Raw genomic sequence first — 15853 nt, 5'->3', positions numbered from 1 at the left:
TTTTTTTTATATACTAACATGGGTGTTGTAATGCTATCAAGGGTGGTGTTGTTTTTTTTGTGAATTTGGGAGGAACTAACGACACATTTTTTTCTCTCTCTTTTTTTTATGAGTTCGGCAGAGAATTGCTTGACATCTACGTGAGTCATGGGGATAGTTAACAGTGCCGTTGATTTTTAATTTTTCCTTTTTTGGAAGTTAGCCATCACTGACACAAGTTTTTTTATCATGGGTGAATTTGAATCTATTTTTCTCTCCAGTTTGTGTGAAATTTTTTTTAATGTCTCAGTTCGTGACTTGCAGTCATTGTTCGGGAACGTGTTTATGATTTCAGCTGTTTGATGCTGCAGAGAGATTTATGGGAGAATTTTTGAATTTTTTTAATGCATACGTAATGGCACTACATTTTTTTTTTCTGGATATTTATGTTCCAGAAGTTGTGGGTATTTTGCACAATACCTTTGTTGTATTTGTGACAACTTTGCCAAAGATAGGAAACTTGGCTAAGTTTCTAGTGGCTTATGTCGTAGTGCATATGGAGAAGTCTTTGCTTAGACACTGAATTTGGAGTTTTGTTATAATGAATTGTGGCACATTGGTGATTTTTTCTAGAATTTTCTGGACAATTTTATTTGCCGAGTTTATGCTAAGCAGAGAGTTTATAGTTTTTTACTATAATGTTGAGTTATTCTCTGGAGATTTGGAGGTACATTATTTTGGAGATATAATTGGAGATATAATATATTGGAGGTATAAAATTTTTGGCCATTTGATATTTGCCTATGGTGGTGAGAGCTATGTTTAGTTCAATTATTTTGCAGCCATCTTTGTTGCAAATAGAGACACATTTTTGAGGAGATATGTGGCAATATTTTTTTAGTGTATCAGCTAGGTGCTTTGAGTGCATTTTTTTTTGGAGATGGAGTTACATTTTTTATTATCCTGCTTGGAAATATAATATTTTTTGGAGTCTTGTTTTATTCCACATGGAGTTATTGGTGAAAAAGAGGTAAGTATTTTTTATTTGCCGAAATAGAGGTGAATATTTTTTATTGCTGGAGTGGTGGTTTTATTAACATGTGGTTATTGGTGAAATAAGAGGGAATATGATGTGGTGTGGTTATTAATTAAATTGAGGAAATATTTTCATCACTGGGGTGGTATTATTATTAAGATGGTGATATATACATATATATATAATATATATATATATATATATATATATATATATATATATATATATATATATAGATATATATATATATATATAGTATATATATCATATTATATGGAGATGGCATTAATCTTTGGGGGTGACCTTTTTTTTGTGGTTATGATTTCTTGAGTTGAATTTCTGGGAGTTTTTTCGAGCCAAGAGAAGATTTTTGTGTTTCTTTTAGGTTTCGTGACTAATTGGAAGCGAGTGGCATTACTGCATTGTGGTCCTATGGAGATATTATTTTTGGAGGCATATAATTGCTGAATTGTGAGTTTACCGTAGTTTTTTTTCCCAGATAGGTGATAATTTTTTTTATATAATTGAGTAGTATTATGTGAGAGTTGTCTTTGAGACAAATTTTGAACACCTTAGATATATCCTGGAGATAATTTTGTGAAATGTGCTGATATCACGTCAGTATAGAACTTTTTTTGAGAATCATGGGTTTCTGAAGTTGTGAGTCTGACTAGACATTTTTATGCTGCAGTTCGAGCACACGTGTCCGCAGGTGGATTTTTTTTTGCTGACAATGCTGTGATGAGTCCAGTGTGCTGACTCTTTTCCTCTAGTGGTGATTGCTCAGAGTTTTTGCAATATCTGGAAATGTTGACAATAGCATTTTATGAAAGGCATGTGTAAGAGGTTGTTGTCTGGCCGTGTCCGATAGCTTGAAAGTTGCGATGGGAAAATTCCATAACTATGCGTTGGGGAAAACGCTGGGTTATGTCTATCATGCATATATTATGTGCTTTGTCATGGGGGAAGTTCACTTGTCATTATCGTTTTTTTTTTCTTTCTTTTTCCTCCTTTTCCTACAAGAGATGTAATTGGGGATTGAGCTTTAAATAGCATTTCCTTTTGGACGGGAGATGTAATTTATCAGGGTTGTGATTTTCATAAATGGGCGTTTTGAAATTAATTGTATGAGCAGTGAGGGGTTTTTGCTGTTAAACATTGGAGAATTTTTACTGATTTTGTGGGTTGTTCAAATATCAGAGCTTGAGAGAACATTTTTTTTGTGATAATTTTGGGTCTGGGCTTTTTACGTGATTTTTTTCTTAGGCTCATTACCTTTATTCCTTTTTTTTTACTTGTGAGAATTTGAGTTTGAAATGTGAGTGCAGAAGTCCGTGGAGTTGCTGTGAGTTTTGGATTGTGTGTGCTGGTGTATGAGTTTGGAGAATTAAGTTAGAGAACTTAATATTTTCTTTGCGGAGTTGTGATAATGACTTATAATTTAGTGGTCATATTAAATGGAGTTAATTGGGAGATGTTCAGTTAGTATTTCTGAATTTTTGTGGTCATTATTTGATAGAAGTAGTATGTCTGGGGTTAATTTTCTTTTTTGATTGACTGACATACTTAAACACACCATAATTGTCATTCCTCGACGCTAGCAAGACGCCCACCAGCCGTGCAGAGATGTTGCTGTCGTTTGCCCAGGGTACTTACGGAGTTTCTACAAGTCTACAGAGTTCTACAGTGCTTTTGGGTCTACAGAAGCCGTTAGATGTCTTCTGCAGAGAGACATTTCGTCTTCCTACAGCGTGCTACGTCTGTGTAGGAAGTTACAGACAAAGAGGGATATTCAGGAGTCCAAAATGAGAAAAGTTTATACGCCCGATTGTTATTGGAGATGAAGCGTGATAGACATTACGTTGTGCTGCCAGAGACGTGCAGTTATTACTATATTTTGTGTTTTGAGCCAGCCAATGTGTTTTTTTATATATATGAGCTGTTTTATGTGAGCTATGGCTAGGCAGGGGCTAGCAATTCTAGGTGGCCGAGCATCTGTTACATAAAAGAGGCCTATAATTAATAATATGTTTAATATATCATTATGATGTGATGTGTTGTGACTTTTTTAGAATGTACAGATTGATCATTTTTAACTTCCTATGGAGACAGACTCAGGGCAACAACCTAGAGAATGCTGATATCTCTTTTTGGGGTGGTATGATGTTAAAGTTCCTTACTTAAGCATATCAGTGTCGTGAGGCTATTGTTCAAGGTGCCTTAGAAAACTGGCTGTGACCAGTTATTTGGGGCGTTGACTGAAGAGTGTGAATTCATGTGTACGTGTGCGCCTCTTCCGTTCATAATGGCATCTTTAGCCAAAACTAGGGGAAGACTTACGGAGAGGTCTGTGCGAGAAAGGTAGAGCCACGATGGCGTATGCCAAGGTGTTTCCTTTTGAAAGTGTGTGAAATTCCAAGCTGTAATGGGTAAGTGTCATTATGCTTTAGCAAAAGATATGGCCTACTCCGTTATTGACATTTTGTAAAGATGTTCCATTTCATTTAATCTTTTGACTTTGTCTTTACAATTGTGTGTGCTCACTAGTGTGTTCTCCTGTCTTTTAAACAGGCGGATCTAGTGAGGGGACTGAGTGTCCTAGTGAGGGGGCCGAGTGTCCTAGTGAGGGGACTAAGTGTCCTGTGTGGAGGGAACTATAATATTTTGGAGAAGAGATAATTGGTGTGACTAATTACTGATTAAGACATTTCAATACCGGGGGGTTATCTGAGTTAGTTGTCTGTGAGACTTGAACTATTATCATTCCATTGATTTTCCTGTAAGAACCTGAATTATTCAACTAGTACTTTGCTTTGAATAAACGTATGTATTTTTGTAACTCCGACTTTGATTTGATGACGATGGGAAATGGGAGGCGAGAGAGAGAGGAGAGAGAGGAGAGAGAGTGAGAGAGAAAGAAGAGAGAGAGAGAGAGAGAGAGAGAGAGAGAGAGAGAGAGAGAGAGGGACAGAAGGTTACCAGTTCGCCTATCGCTCTGGCTAAACGCATACCAAATATTAAAATAGCGGGGGGGGGGGGGGGCGACGTCCTTCGTTGTTAATATATATATATATATATAAATATAATATATATTTAGTAATCTTATTTTAGAGTGCTTAAAACATGCCATTCACATTCTCATTTTTCTTGCCAGTATGAGAGAGACTTCAGTAAAGAAATGAAATATGACATATTAATATATGTATATATGCATACACACACACACACACACACACATATATATATATATATATATATATATATATATATATATATATATATATATATATAATATATCGAACTACAAATGTCCTTTAATATCTAATTCGCTCTACCTCAGAATTAATATATTTTCTTATATGCTTAACCGAGGGGGAATTTATTAAACGATCATAGAATTGGCGATCGACAGGCGCGAACCAGCGACCTCCCAATTCTAGGACTGGCAGAGAAGCCTTAAACCACCCCGACACCGACACAGTGTCGGGGTGGTTTAAGGCTTCTCTGCCAGTTCTAGAATTGGGAGGTCGCTGGTTCGCGCCTGTCGATCGCCAATTCTATTATCGCTTAATAAATTCCCCCTCGGTTAAGCATATATGAAAATATATTAATTCCGAGGTAGAGCGAATTAGATATTAAAGGACATTTGTAGTTCGATATATGTATATGAATCACGGTAATGTGATAGACTTATATATATATTATATATATAACTATATAATAAATATAAATATAATATATATTATATAATAATATATAATATCTATATATATATTTATATATATATATATATATATATATATATATAATATAATATATAGATATAGGTATATATATACATATATATATATATAATATATATATATATATATATATATATAATATACATCTAATAAAAGGAGCCCATAAAAACACCAAAATATAGTACTTATCTCTCTATATTTTGGTGTTTTTATGGGCTCCTTTTATTAGATGGAATTCTGTTGTAACAGAACATTTTTACCAGTCATATATATATATATGTGTGTGTGTGTGTGTCTGTGTCTGTGTATATGCATATATATACATATATTATATATATTATATTTATTTACAAATCAATCAAATATTTCATCTGAGCCCTTTGTAAATTATACTTTTGCTATTGTGAACTAAAATCTAAACATGTTAAGATCTAACCATTTTTTCAAACAAGAAATTATAATTTCTCTACCATTAAGAACTTTAATCTCCAAAAAAAATATAAAGCTACTTCTTCATATATTTAAATACCTTTTCCGCGTTTGTTAGAATGCAGTTTAGGTAAACTGCTGAACATAATTTTTAAAATTAGTAAAGCTCTTAACTAATGCTACGAAAATCAATGATCGCATGTTAATAAAGGTACTTTACTATTATTACAATCAATCACCGCTGGAACTTACTCTCCTGTAACAACTTTATCAGGCAATATAGTGTTAACATTGTTTCCTACTGACCCTTTCTGACTCGATGTGGCATCGTTTTTCGGGAACATCTTCAAGACTATTAGTCGGACAGTTATGACATTCTAAAACAATGTTTACAACACTTAGCATTATCTATAGAAGTTAGTCAAATTTATATAATTTAGGAGTTTACTCTTATGATTTTAAGGTGTAGTCGGCATATACCCAAACACCTAAGCAAAGGTTCGGATAAGTTAACTTAACCCCCTCCCCTTATACAGTTCCCTCCTTCCCCCACCCTCCAAACAAGCTCCACCCCGAACGTCCATCCTTCTATTATTTCTCGCCCCTCCCCTATCCCCCCTACCCCTCTCGCTCCCAAAGATCTCACCCCCTCTCTCTCTCCTCTCTCCTCCTTCTCTCTCTCTCTCTCTCTCTCTCTCCTCTAGAAAAGGGATCTAAGGGTCGAACCGGCAAATAATTTGTAACCAAATAATTCCTTCAACCATGTGTCCTATAAGTCCCTAGTGTTACTTCAAAAAAAAAAAAAAAAAAAAACTACGTCTGGGCTCCTTAAGCAAACTTTTTAGGGGGTGAAAAACCCCCTTAATTGCGATTTTTTTACGATTCGCATTGTACTCCTAAACTATGCATTTTATAAAAAACACTATTATATATGAAATTTAAGCAGATTAAATTACTTCTAATGATATATATTACTCCTAGGGTTATAATTAATGATATATTGCCAATATGTTCACTGTGACCTATTGGAATGTGGAGAACAGAGCCGAAGCAAAGACCCGAGAAAAGCTGATAAATGATTTCTGTGGGTGGCGTGATATGAAACTGCATAGTTAGACGAGTCAATGTATGTCAGTTCATGGGCTCTTTTCAAAGTGCCTTTGGGAAACTAGTTGTAGCCAGTAATATGAGGCATTGTCGAAGTGTGCATTCGTAAGTGCATGTGCGCCTCTTCTATTCTTAATGTACCCCTACCCAAGTCTATGGTGGATTTGGATAGAGACGTCTGTAGAGGAAAGGCAAGATGCCGAGGGAGCTCTGCGAAAGTGTCTTTATATTTTGTGCGTGAAATATTCCGGCTGCATGGGTGAGTCTTGAACTATTTTAGCCAAAGAGTGGCTTGTTGTCTGTTTAAAATTTATAAGAATATCCAATCTTTAACTTTTGCTGTTAAACTTATGTGTACTTACGAGGTGTTTCTCATGTCTTTGAAACAGACGGTTCTGGCGGAACCATGGGGGGGACCGAGGGAGTCCCGATGGGAGAATAGACATTTGGTGTGACATTTACTGTTTTAGACATTTTAATATTGGGTGTTTAACTGAATTAAGTTAGTCAGTGAGACTTGATTGATTTACTATCTTTCCATTGTTAAATAAATGTATTTTTGTAATGCAACTCTCTCATTTGATTACCTGATAGCATGGAGAGAAAGAAGAAGAGAGAGAGAGAGAGAGAGAGAGAGAGAGAGAGAGTATTGCTTAGAGAGATTGAGAGAGAGCGGTCGCTTGGAGAGAGAGAGAGATTATGTGTTGGTATGCCTGACGCTCGGAGTTACACATTTACCAAATGAATAACGAGATTAATATCCCATTAACAGATGTGGTGGCTTTTGGGTGTTACAGATTCTGGTGGCAGAGGTTAAAAAGCGGTATAAAAGATTTTTTTAATCCTAGGTACGCTAATGAAGAGATAGGTGACCAGTTAAATATAGAGGGGATTGTGGAAAATTATTAAATTGTTAGATTTTGGTTGCTAAATGAAAGGGGTAGAGAAATATCCATCCATGAGGGTGTAGGGCTGAGGAAAGAAATTGTATTAGAGTTATCAAATTTGCCCATACAGAGACCCTCCAGGGCGTGAGTAAGTCAGTCTGGTTTGTGTGTGAATGATTGTCAGGTGCCTTCTCGCCAAGCGCGTTTGTGTTGTGCCGACGAGATTCGCGTGTTTTACGCAGATTCCGGGGTGGTTTTCTCTTATTTTGAACATGTAAGTGTTACGGTGTGTTTTTTTTTTTAATCCGGGGTTTTTTGAAATAGCTCAGAGTTATGAGACTGGTTTAAGAGGTCAAATTTTTTTTTTTTTTCCCCATAGTAGCAGAAAGTGAAGTGTTTTCTTTATTGGCGCGTGTTTAGAATAGACGCATTCGTCTTTGTTTAACATATAAGGGTGTATAGAATGTTTTTCATGCATGCGAACTGTGCTTGGATAGCATATTTCGCTTGGAGACAAAGCGCCCACACATTCTGCGGGCTCAGCAGATTTCTACAAACGAACGCAGAAGGACATTGCATGGCGGGTACTGCCTGCCTCATGGGGGTATTACAAGGGTACTACTACTGGTATATACCTCAGGGGGTACTCAGACACTGTTGAAGGGGGGTGTTCTATCGCTTGACTGGGGGGTGTTTCAATGCTCAGTGGGGGTAGAAACTTTTTTTTCTCAGTGGGGGTGAACTACTATTTTTTTTTTCTCCTTGTCGGGGTGTTGAGAGACGAGTCTGGCCTTGACAATGAATGCCAGGATATCAGCTGATTGATTAGTTGATGACGTGAGATGCCCGTAGATTTTTTTTAGAAAAGAGATTTTCTTTCTCTTGGATGAAGAGAAAAGAGAATTGAAATGTATTGTATGGGTGTATATTTTCCATATGCCTTGGAAGACACAAATATAATTGGGACACACAGATTATTATTATTCTTTTGTTGTGTGTAAGAGATTACCTAAAAATGCCGATGAGTGGTGTTGCATCTGGTGTTGATTGTTTGGGTGTGGCAATGGTGGTGTATGCTATTTTAATTGCACCCTTACTTGAGATCTTTGCAAGAGAATTATTACTGTGGAGGATTTCTATTATTATTAATTATTGTTATTGTGTGAGATATTTTACGGGAGTGTTGCTTAAGTAGAATTATCATTACGGGAGACTTGTTTTATGAGAGATTTGAGATATTTCATGGGAGATTATTTTATAATTATTACAGATAATTATTTATGGAGAATTATTGCAAGAGTTATGGGAGAAATCTTGTGTTAATTATTTGTTGAGTTTTTGTAACTTTGGACAATATTTCAGTAATTCATGAGTGATGAGTTTTGCTGAATCTTGGTGAATCTGACTGAATCTTGGTGAATTGTGTTGAATCTTGCTGAACTTTTGGTGAATCTTGTGCTGAATTTTTGGAGAATGGACAAGCATTAACATTGGTGATGTTTTTTTTATACTAATACTAGTGATTTTGATGATAGCAATTTTTGTGATTTTGCTGATAGTGATATTTCTGATACTGATTTTTTTTATACTAATACGTAGGTGCTGTAATGCTATCAAGGGTGGTGAAATCTTTTTTGAATTTGGAAGGAACTAACAACACATTAGTTCAGCAGATAATTGCTTGACATACATGAGTCACGAGAGATAGTTAACAATGCCTCTGATTTTTCTTTTTTCCTTTTTTTGGAAGTTAGCCATCGCTGACACAAGTTTTTTTTATCATGGGTGAATTTGAATTTATTTTTTCTCTCCAATTTGTGTGATTATTTTTTTTAATATCTCAGTTCGTGACTTAGAGTCATTGTTCGTGAATGTGTTTGTGTTTCAGCTATTTGATGCTGCAGAGAAATATATGGGAGAATTTTTTGCATGGTTTTGAATGCATACGTAATGGCACTACATTTTTTCTCTGGATATTTGTGTTCCAGAAATTGTGAGTTTTCTTGCACAATACATTTGTTGTATTTGTGACAACTTTGTGAGAGATAGGAAACTTGGCTAAGTTTCTAATGGCTTATGTTGTAGTGCATATGGAGAAGTCTTTGCTTAGACACTTTGAATTTGGAGTTCTGTTATAATGAGTTGTGGCACATTTGTGATTTTTTTCTAGAATTTCCTAGACAGTTTTATTTGCCGAGTTGTTGCCCTTTTTCAGCAATTATGCTAAGAAGAGAGTTTATAGTTTTTTACTATAATATTTAGTTATTCTCTGGAGAATTGAGATATATTATTTGGAGATATAATTGGAGGTATATTATTTTGGAGTTATAATTTGAGATATAATATATTGGAGATATATTTTTGGCCATTTTGATATTTGCCAACGGTGGTATGAACTATGTTTAGTCCAATTATTTTGCAGCCATCTTTGTTGCAAATGGACACACATATTTGGAGATTATGGGGCAATATTTGTGAGTGTGTGAGTTGGATGCTTTGAGTGCACATTTTTTTGGAGATAGGATTTCATTTTTTTTATATATTCCTTTTTGGAGATATATTTTTTGGAGCCTTGTTTTATTCCACATGGAGTATTGGGGAAATAGAGGTAAATATTTTTTATTTGCCGAAATAGAGGTGACTATTCTTTATTCCTGGAGTAGTGTTTTTTTTTATTAACATGTGGCTATTGGAGAAATAAGAGTGAATAATATGGGGGTTGGTTATTAACCAAATGGAGGAAATATTTTTTTTCACCGGAGTGCTCTTATTATTAATATGGTGTCACATATTTATATATGGAGGTGGAATTAATCTTTGGCGGGTGACCCTTTTTTGTGGTTATGGGAGTTTTGTTTTTTCGAGCAAAGAGAAGATTTCTGTGGTTCTTTCTTTTTGGTTTCGTGACTATTTAGAGGCGAGTGGCATTACTGCATTGTGGTCCTATGGAGATGTGTGCATTTATTTTGTTCACAAGTGTATCATTTTTGGAGGCATATAATTGGGCAGTGTCATGTTGAGAGAATACGTTTTCAAGACAAACTTTTGAACACATTAGTCATATCCTGGAGTTAATTTTGTGAAATGTGCTTACTTCGTGTCAGTACAGACCATTTTTTTTTTGAGAATCATGAGTTTCCAAACTTGTGTGTCTGACTAGGCATTTTTTGTGCTGCTGTTTGAGCACACGTCCGCAGGTGGATTTTTCTGCTGACAAGCGATGTGATGAGCCTTGTGCTGATCCTTTTCCTTTAGTGGTGATTGCTCAGAGTTTTTGCAACATCTGGAAATGTTGACAATAGCATTTCACGAAAGCGCATGTGTAAGAGTTTGCTTTCTGGCAAATTCCGTAGCTATTCATGGGGCATTTCTTGGGAAAAAACGCGGGGATTATGTATGTTATGCATATATTATGTTTTGTGACGGGGGAAATTTACTTGTGATTATCTTTTTTTCTTCTTCTTCTTCCTTTTCCTATGAGAGATGTAATTGGGGATTGAGCTTTAAATAGCATTTCTATTTTGTCGGGAGATGTAATTTATCGGGGCTTGTTATTCACGTAAATGGGAGTTTGACATTAAGTCTCATTGTACTTAATTATATGAACAGTAAAGGGGTTTTTGCTGTTAAACATTGGAGAATTTTATTGATTTTGTGAGTTGCTGTAATATCAGAGCTTGAGAGAACATTTTTTGGGTCTGGGCGTGTTACGTGATTTTTTTTTCCTTGGGTTCATTGTTTTTTTTTTTCCTTTTTTTTACTTATGAGAACATTCGAGTGAGAAATGTGAGTGCAGAAGTCCGTGGAGTTGCTGTAAGTTTTTGGATTGTGTGTGCTGATGTGTGAGTTTGGAGAACTTGATGTTTTTTTTCTTTGAGAGTTATGATAGTGACTTGTGATTTGGTGGTCATATTAAATGGAGTTAATTGGGAGACGTTCAGTTAGTATTTCTGACTTTTTGAGATCGTTGTTTGATAGAAGTAGTATGTCTGGGGTTAATTTTCTTGGATTGACCGATGACTTGACTGACATACTAACACACCAAAAAAGTCGTTCCCCAACGCTAGCAAGACATCCACCAGCCGTGCATAGAGTGTTGCTGTCGTTTTGTCGATGGTGATTACAGGAGTTTCCACGAGAGTGATTACGAGAGTCTACAAGTTCTACAGCGTGTCTTTTGGGGATCTGCAGAAGTCGTTAGAAGTCTTCTACAATGAGGGAGGCATTCCGTCTTCCTACAGTTAGCTACAGTCTGTTTGGGAAGTTGCAGACAAAGAGGGATATTCAAGAATCCAAGATGAGAGAACATTCTAGTGTTATTGGAAATGAGGCGTGATAGACTTTATTTTATAATGCCAGAGACGTGCAGTTATTATTCATATTTTATTTTAAGCCAGCCAATGTTTTTTGTTATATAAGCTATTTTGTTCGACCTTTTGCTAGGCGGGAGCTAGCATTTGTACGTGGCCGAGCTATATTACTCCTAGGGTTATAATTAATGATATATTGCCAATATGTTCACTGTGACCTATTGGAATGTGGAGAACAGAGCCGAAGCAAAGACCCGAGAAAAGCTGATAAATGATTTCTGTGGGTGGCGTGATATGAAACTGCATAGTTAGACGAGTCAATGTATGTCAGTTCATGGGCTCTTTTCAAAGTGCCTTTGGGAAACTAGTTGTAGCCAGTAATATGAGGCATTGTCGAAGTGTGCATTCGTAAGTGCATGTGCGCCTCTTCTATTCTTAATGTACCCCTACCCAAGTCTATGGTGGATTTGGATAGAGACGTCTGTAGAGGAAAGGCAAGATGCCGAGGGAGCTCTGCGAAAGTGTCTTTATATTTTGTGCGTGAAATATTCCGGCTGCATGGGTGAGTCTTGAACTATTTTAGCCAAAGAGTGGCTTGTTGTCTGTTTAAAATTTATAAGAATATCCAATCTTTAACTTTTGTTGTTAAACTTATGTGCACTTACGAGGTGTTTCTCGTGTCTTTGAAACAGACGGTTCTGGCAAGAACTATGGGTGCTGGCGGAACCATGGGGGGACCGAGGGAGTCCCGATGGGAGAACAGACATTTGGTGTGACATTTACTGTTTTAGACATTTTAATATTGGGTGTTTAACTGAATTAAGTTAGTCAGTGAGACTTGATTGATTTACTATCTTTCCATTGTTAAATAAATGTATTTTTGTAATGCAACTCTCTCATTTGATTACCTGTTAGCATGGAGAGAGAGAGAGAGAGAGAGAGAGAGAGAGAGAGAGAGAGAGAGAGAGAGAGAGCGGTTGCTTGGAGAGAGAGAGAGATTATGTGTTGGTATGCCTGACGCTCGGAGTTACACGTTTACCAAATGAATAACGAGATTAATATCCCGTTAACAGATGTGGTGGCTTTTGGGTGTTACATATATAATGGTGTATACTTTGTGTATTAGTATAGTATCTATGATTCGACAAAACTGATGTCAAAACCCTGAAAATGTATTTTTTCCGAATTTTGTCATTCAACCTTTTTAATGGGTATTTTCTAAAAACAGCTTCGCTTCACTATCAATACATAAAATTGTCTCTATAAATTTTGTGTATAATGGTGTTGATAATGTATATTTTGCTCAGTTTGTGAAGGTGGTACTTGTGCGGTTTCGGAAATGTTCCAAATGAAGTTCGATCAGTGCGCTACTTTCACCATTTCTAATCTAAGAATTCGCTATGGTCAAAATGACTATCATCTTATTTTTATAAATTGTTATTTCAATTGCTGAAAACTTTTTGATATCTCTCTCATATATCGAACGTAAAAGTATCGCACTTATGGTACTTGTGCAGTACCGCCTTCACAAATTGAGTAAAATATACATCATTAACACCATTAAACACACAGTTTATAGAGGCAATTTTATATATTAATAGTACAGCGAAGCTGTTTTTAGAAAATGCCTATTAAAAAGATTGAAAGACAAAATTAGGGAAAAAATGCATTTACAGGGTTTATGCATCAACATTTGTCGAATCACAGATGCTATACTAATGCGCAAAGTATACATCATTATATATCTTTAGAATTTAATCTACTTTAATTTTGTATATAATAATGTTTTTTTATGAAATGCAAAGTTTAGGAGTATAACGCTAAAATGTAAAAAAAAAAAAAAAAAAAAAAAAAAAAAAAAAAAAAAAAAAAAAAAAAAAAAAAAAAAAAAGTTATTTCGGGGTGTTTTTGACCCCTAAAACTTTTGCTAGGGGCCCCGAACGTTAGGGATTTTTGGTAGTGCTAGGGACCTACCAGGAAACATTGGTGAAGGAATTATTTGGTAACAAATATTTTCCAGGTTCGGCAAGTTCTGGTGCTAAAATTCTCTCTCTCTCTCTCTCTCTCTCTCTCTCTCTCTCTCTCTCTCTCTCTCTCTCTCTCTCTCTCTCTCTCTCAATTTCACACGTGGAGATATAAAGTCTTAAACATAGTTGATATAGCGATTTTGTTTAATATTTTAAGAATAGAAATGTTGGGTGTAGTAATGAACCAATGGTTGTTTTGACTCGGCTGGCAGTTTTGAATACAGTATTTGAGCAATTTACTATAAATGTTCACTGGCACGCGATCCAGAAAGTGGTTTGTTGATGGGTACTAAAGGTGTGCTTACAATCACGCTAATTCCCCGATTTTTGGCGAATATTTAACCATCCGGCGGCATCTGGCAACCCACGTAGCCCGCCCTGGAGCTATCCTAGCCTTGTGGCTTACCGGATACGTTCAACCAAGAGAGGGAAACTGGCCCACTGAAAGTAAGTCTTAACAGGTAATTATTACCCATAACTCTTTTTAATATAACCTTATGCAACAAATGTCACAGCAATGACAATTTTTGTGAATTTATAGTACTATTAATATCATGATAACTGTCATAAAACCCAAGTGTAATTCTATAACTAATATGAATTATTTTAGAATTTTACTGACACCATCTAATTGTAGAATAATTATGCCCAATGCCCAATCTATCTCATCACATTATACGAACAATCGAACAAGTGAAGAAAAACAACCATACACATACAATCTAAGATCACAAATATAATTTCCCACGACAATTCTTAGACAACACAGTGGAGTGAGGTTGAACATCATAGTGGCGCTCATCAGCGAAAACCACCCAACTCATTATTGGGGTATACATATGTGAGTTATAATGCGGCAAAATTATGTGATATAATAATGTACAATGTATTCATTTATACCTTCCAGTGTGTTGTGTATTCCAGATAAGAGAGAGAGAGAGAGAGAGAGAGAGAGAGAGAGAGAGAGAAAGGGGTGGTTGTTGGTGGGGGAAGGAGGGGACTGATGAAGGGGAGGGAGCTAAGTCGACTTATCTTAACCGTTGCTCAGGTGGGTGAGATCTCACTGACTACACCTTAAAATCATAAGAGTAAACTCCTAAAGTATATAAATTTGACTAACTCCTATCACATTGTAAATTACGGCAGGGTGTTGTAAACATTGTGTTAGAATGTCATCACTGTCCGACTAAAAGCCTTAAAGATGTTCCCGAAAAATGATGCCACATCGGATCTGAAATGGTTGAGTAGGCATGCTATACTTTCAGAAACAGGTGACCAACTAAGTACAACTATTCCAAGCCTATTGTACAATACATAAAACTGTTGTTCAATATTTTGTTTTATAGGTGTTCCTTACATTAAACATTTACGCCTTTGGTTAATACAATGTATGTCATAACCTCTCCCAGTTCCTGTGGGTTAGAGTTTTCAAAAGGCAGAGCTGGAGTTTTCAAAAGGCATTCATCTATTGCTACATACCCATCATTCACGTCGACGAGAGTGAGTGTCTCCAAGGGCCTCAGGGCGTGTGACATGACAGTCCTAACCGCTGGGGGGAAACTCGCCATGGCTCTGCTTAGGGCCCGTCGTTCCTTGCCAACCCAAGGGACACGATCTACTCCTGGGACAACATACCTAACAATACATCGGAAAAGAAAGACAAAATGAGAGTGCAGACATTTCAGAAGTCCCGCACAAAAGCAAAACATGTATATACATACATAGGGTATTTTGACTACGCAAATTGTGTCCTAGCTATTCATGAGAAAACTGGAATTTCCAGATTATTTGGGCGACTACGCCACTCATAATGGCAAAAGTTACAATCCCTGATTTTTTTTCCAGTTTCCCAATTTTCAGTGTTTAGAGATACCTGTTACTTATTTTCCAGAGGGTTGAACTACACCAAACCTTGGTTTCAATTAAAGATCTATAGTGTTCATGTGTTCCCACCTGTTTAAATAATAACTTTCCTGTATTCCAAGGTTTAGATTTGACCTTCCAATGTAATGAAAGCGTTCAGCTTCACCTGTTATGTTATAAGTTCCATTTCCAAAGGTGTCAAGTATGCTTTATGAATATTCCTAAAGATTGAACGATACATTGTTAAGCCTCCACAACCTATACCATCTAGTTATTCTTTCCGAGTTCAATTCTACCTTTCATATGTTCCCAGCGGTTTCATACGGACAGGACGGACTTCTCTTTGCCTGAGCTCCTGAAACAAATCTTGAAGGATGCGGTAGTACTTTGTCTTCAGTGTCGAAGGTAACCTACTTAAGAGGATGTTGGCTAGATCAGGTTGGCTTGGTCTGTGGGTCGCTCGAAGCTTCTT

General features: G+C 36.2%; 1 protein-coding gene across 1 annotated transcript in view; it reads right to left on the bottom strand.

Annotated features, from left to right (window-relative positions):
* Positions 1 to 15853, bottom strand: part of LOC135201869 (dynein axonemal heavy chain 3-like) — a 250908-nt gene that overhangs the window by 215888 nt on the left and 19167 nt on the right. Inside the window, exons 6-7 of the mRNA XM_064231170.1 lie at positions 15678 to 15853; positions 14998 to 15153 (exon numbers count right to left, since the gene is read on the bottom strand). The exon at positions 15678 to 15853 is cut by the window's right edge and continues 43 nt beyond it. Of these exons, the coding sequence (XP_064087240.1) occupies positions 14998 to 15153; positions 15678 to 15853 (332 nt within the window). The remainder of the gene's footprint in view (positions 1 to 14997; positions 15154 to 15677) is intronic.

Source organism: Macrobrachium nipponense, chromosome 28, assembly GCF_015104395.2.
Source record: "Macrobrachium nipponense isolate FS-2020 chromosome 28, ASM1510439v2, whole genome shotgun sequence".
NCBI classification, from domain to species: Eukaryota; Metazoa; Arthropoda; class Malacostraca; order Decapoda; family Palaemonidae; genus Macrobrachium; species Macrobrachium nipponense.
The sequence above is the reverse complement of the archived record's forward strand: the minus strand, read 5'-3'. Positions and strand labels throughout refer to the sequence as shown.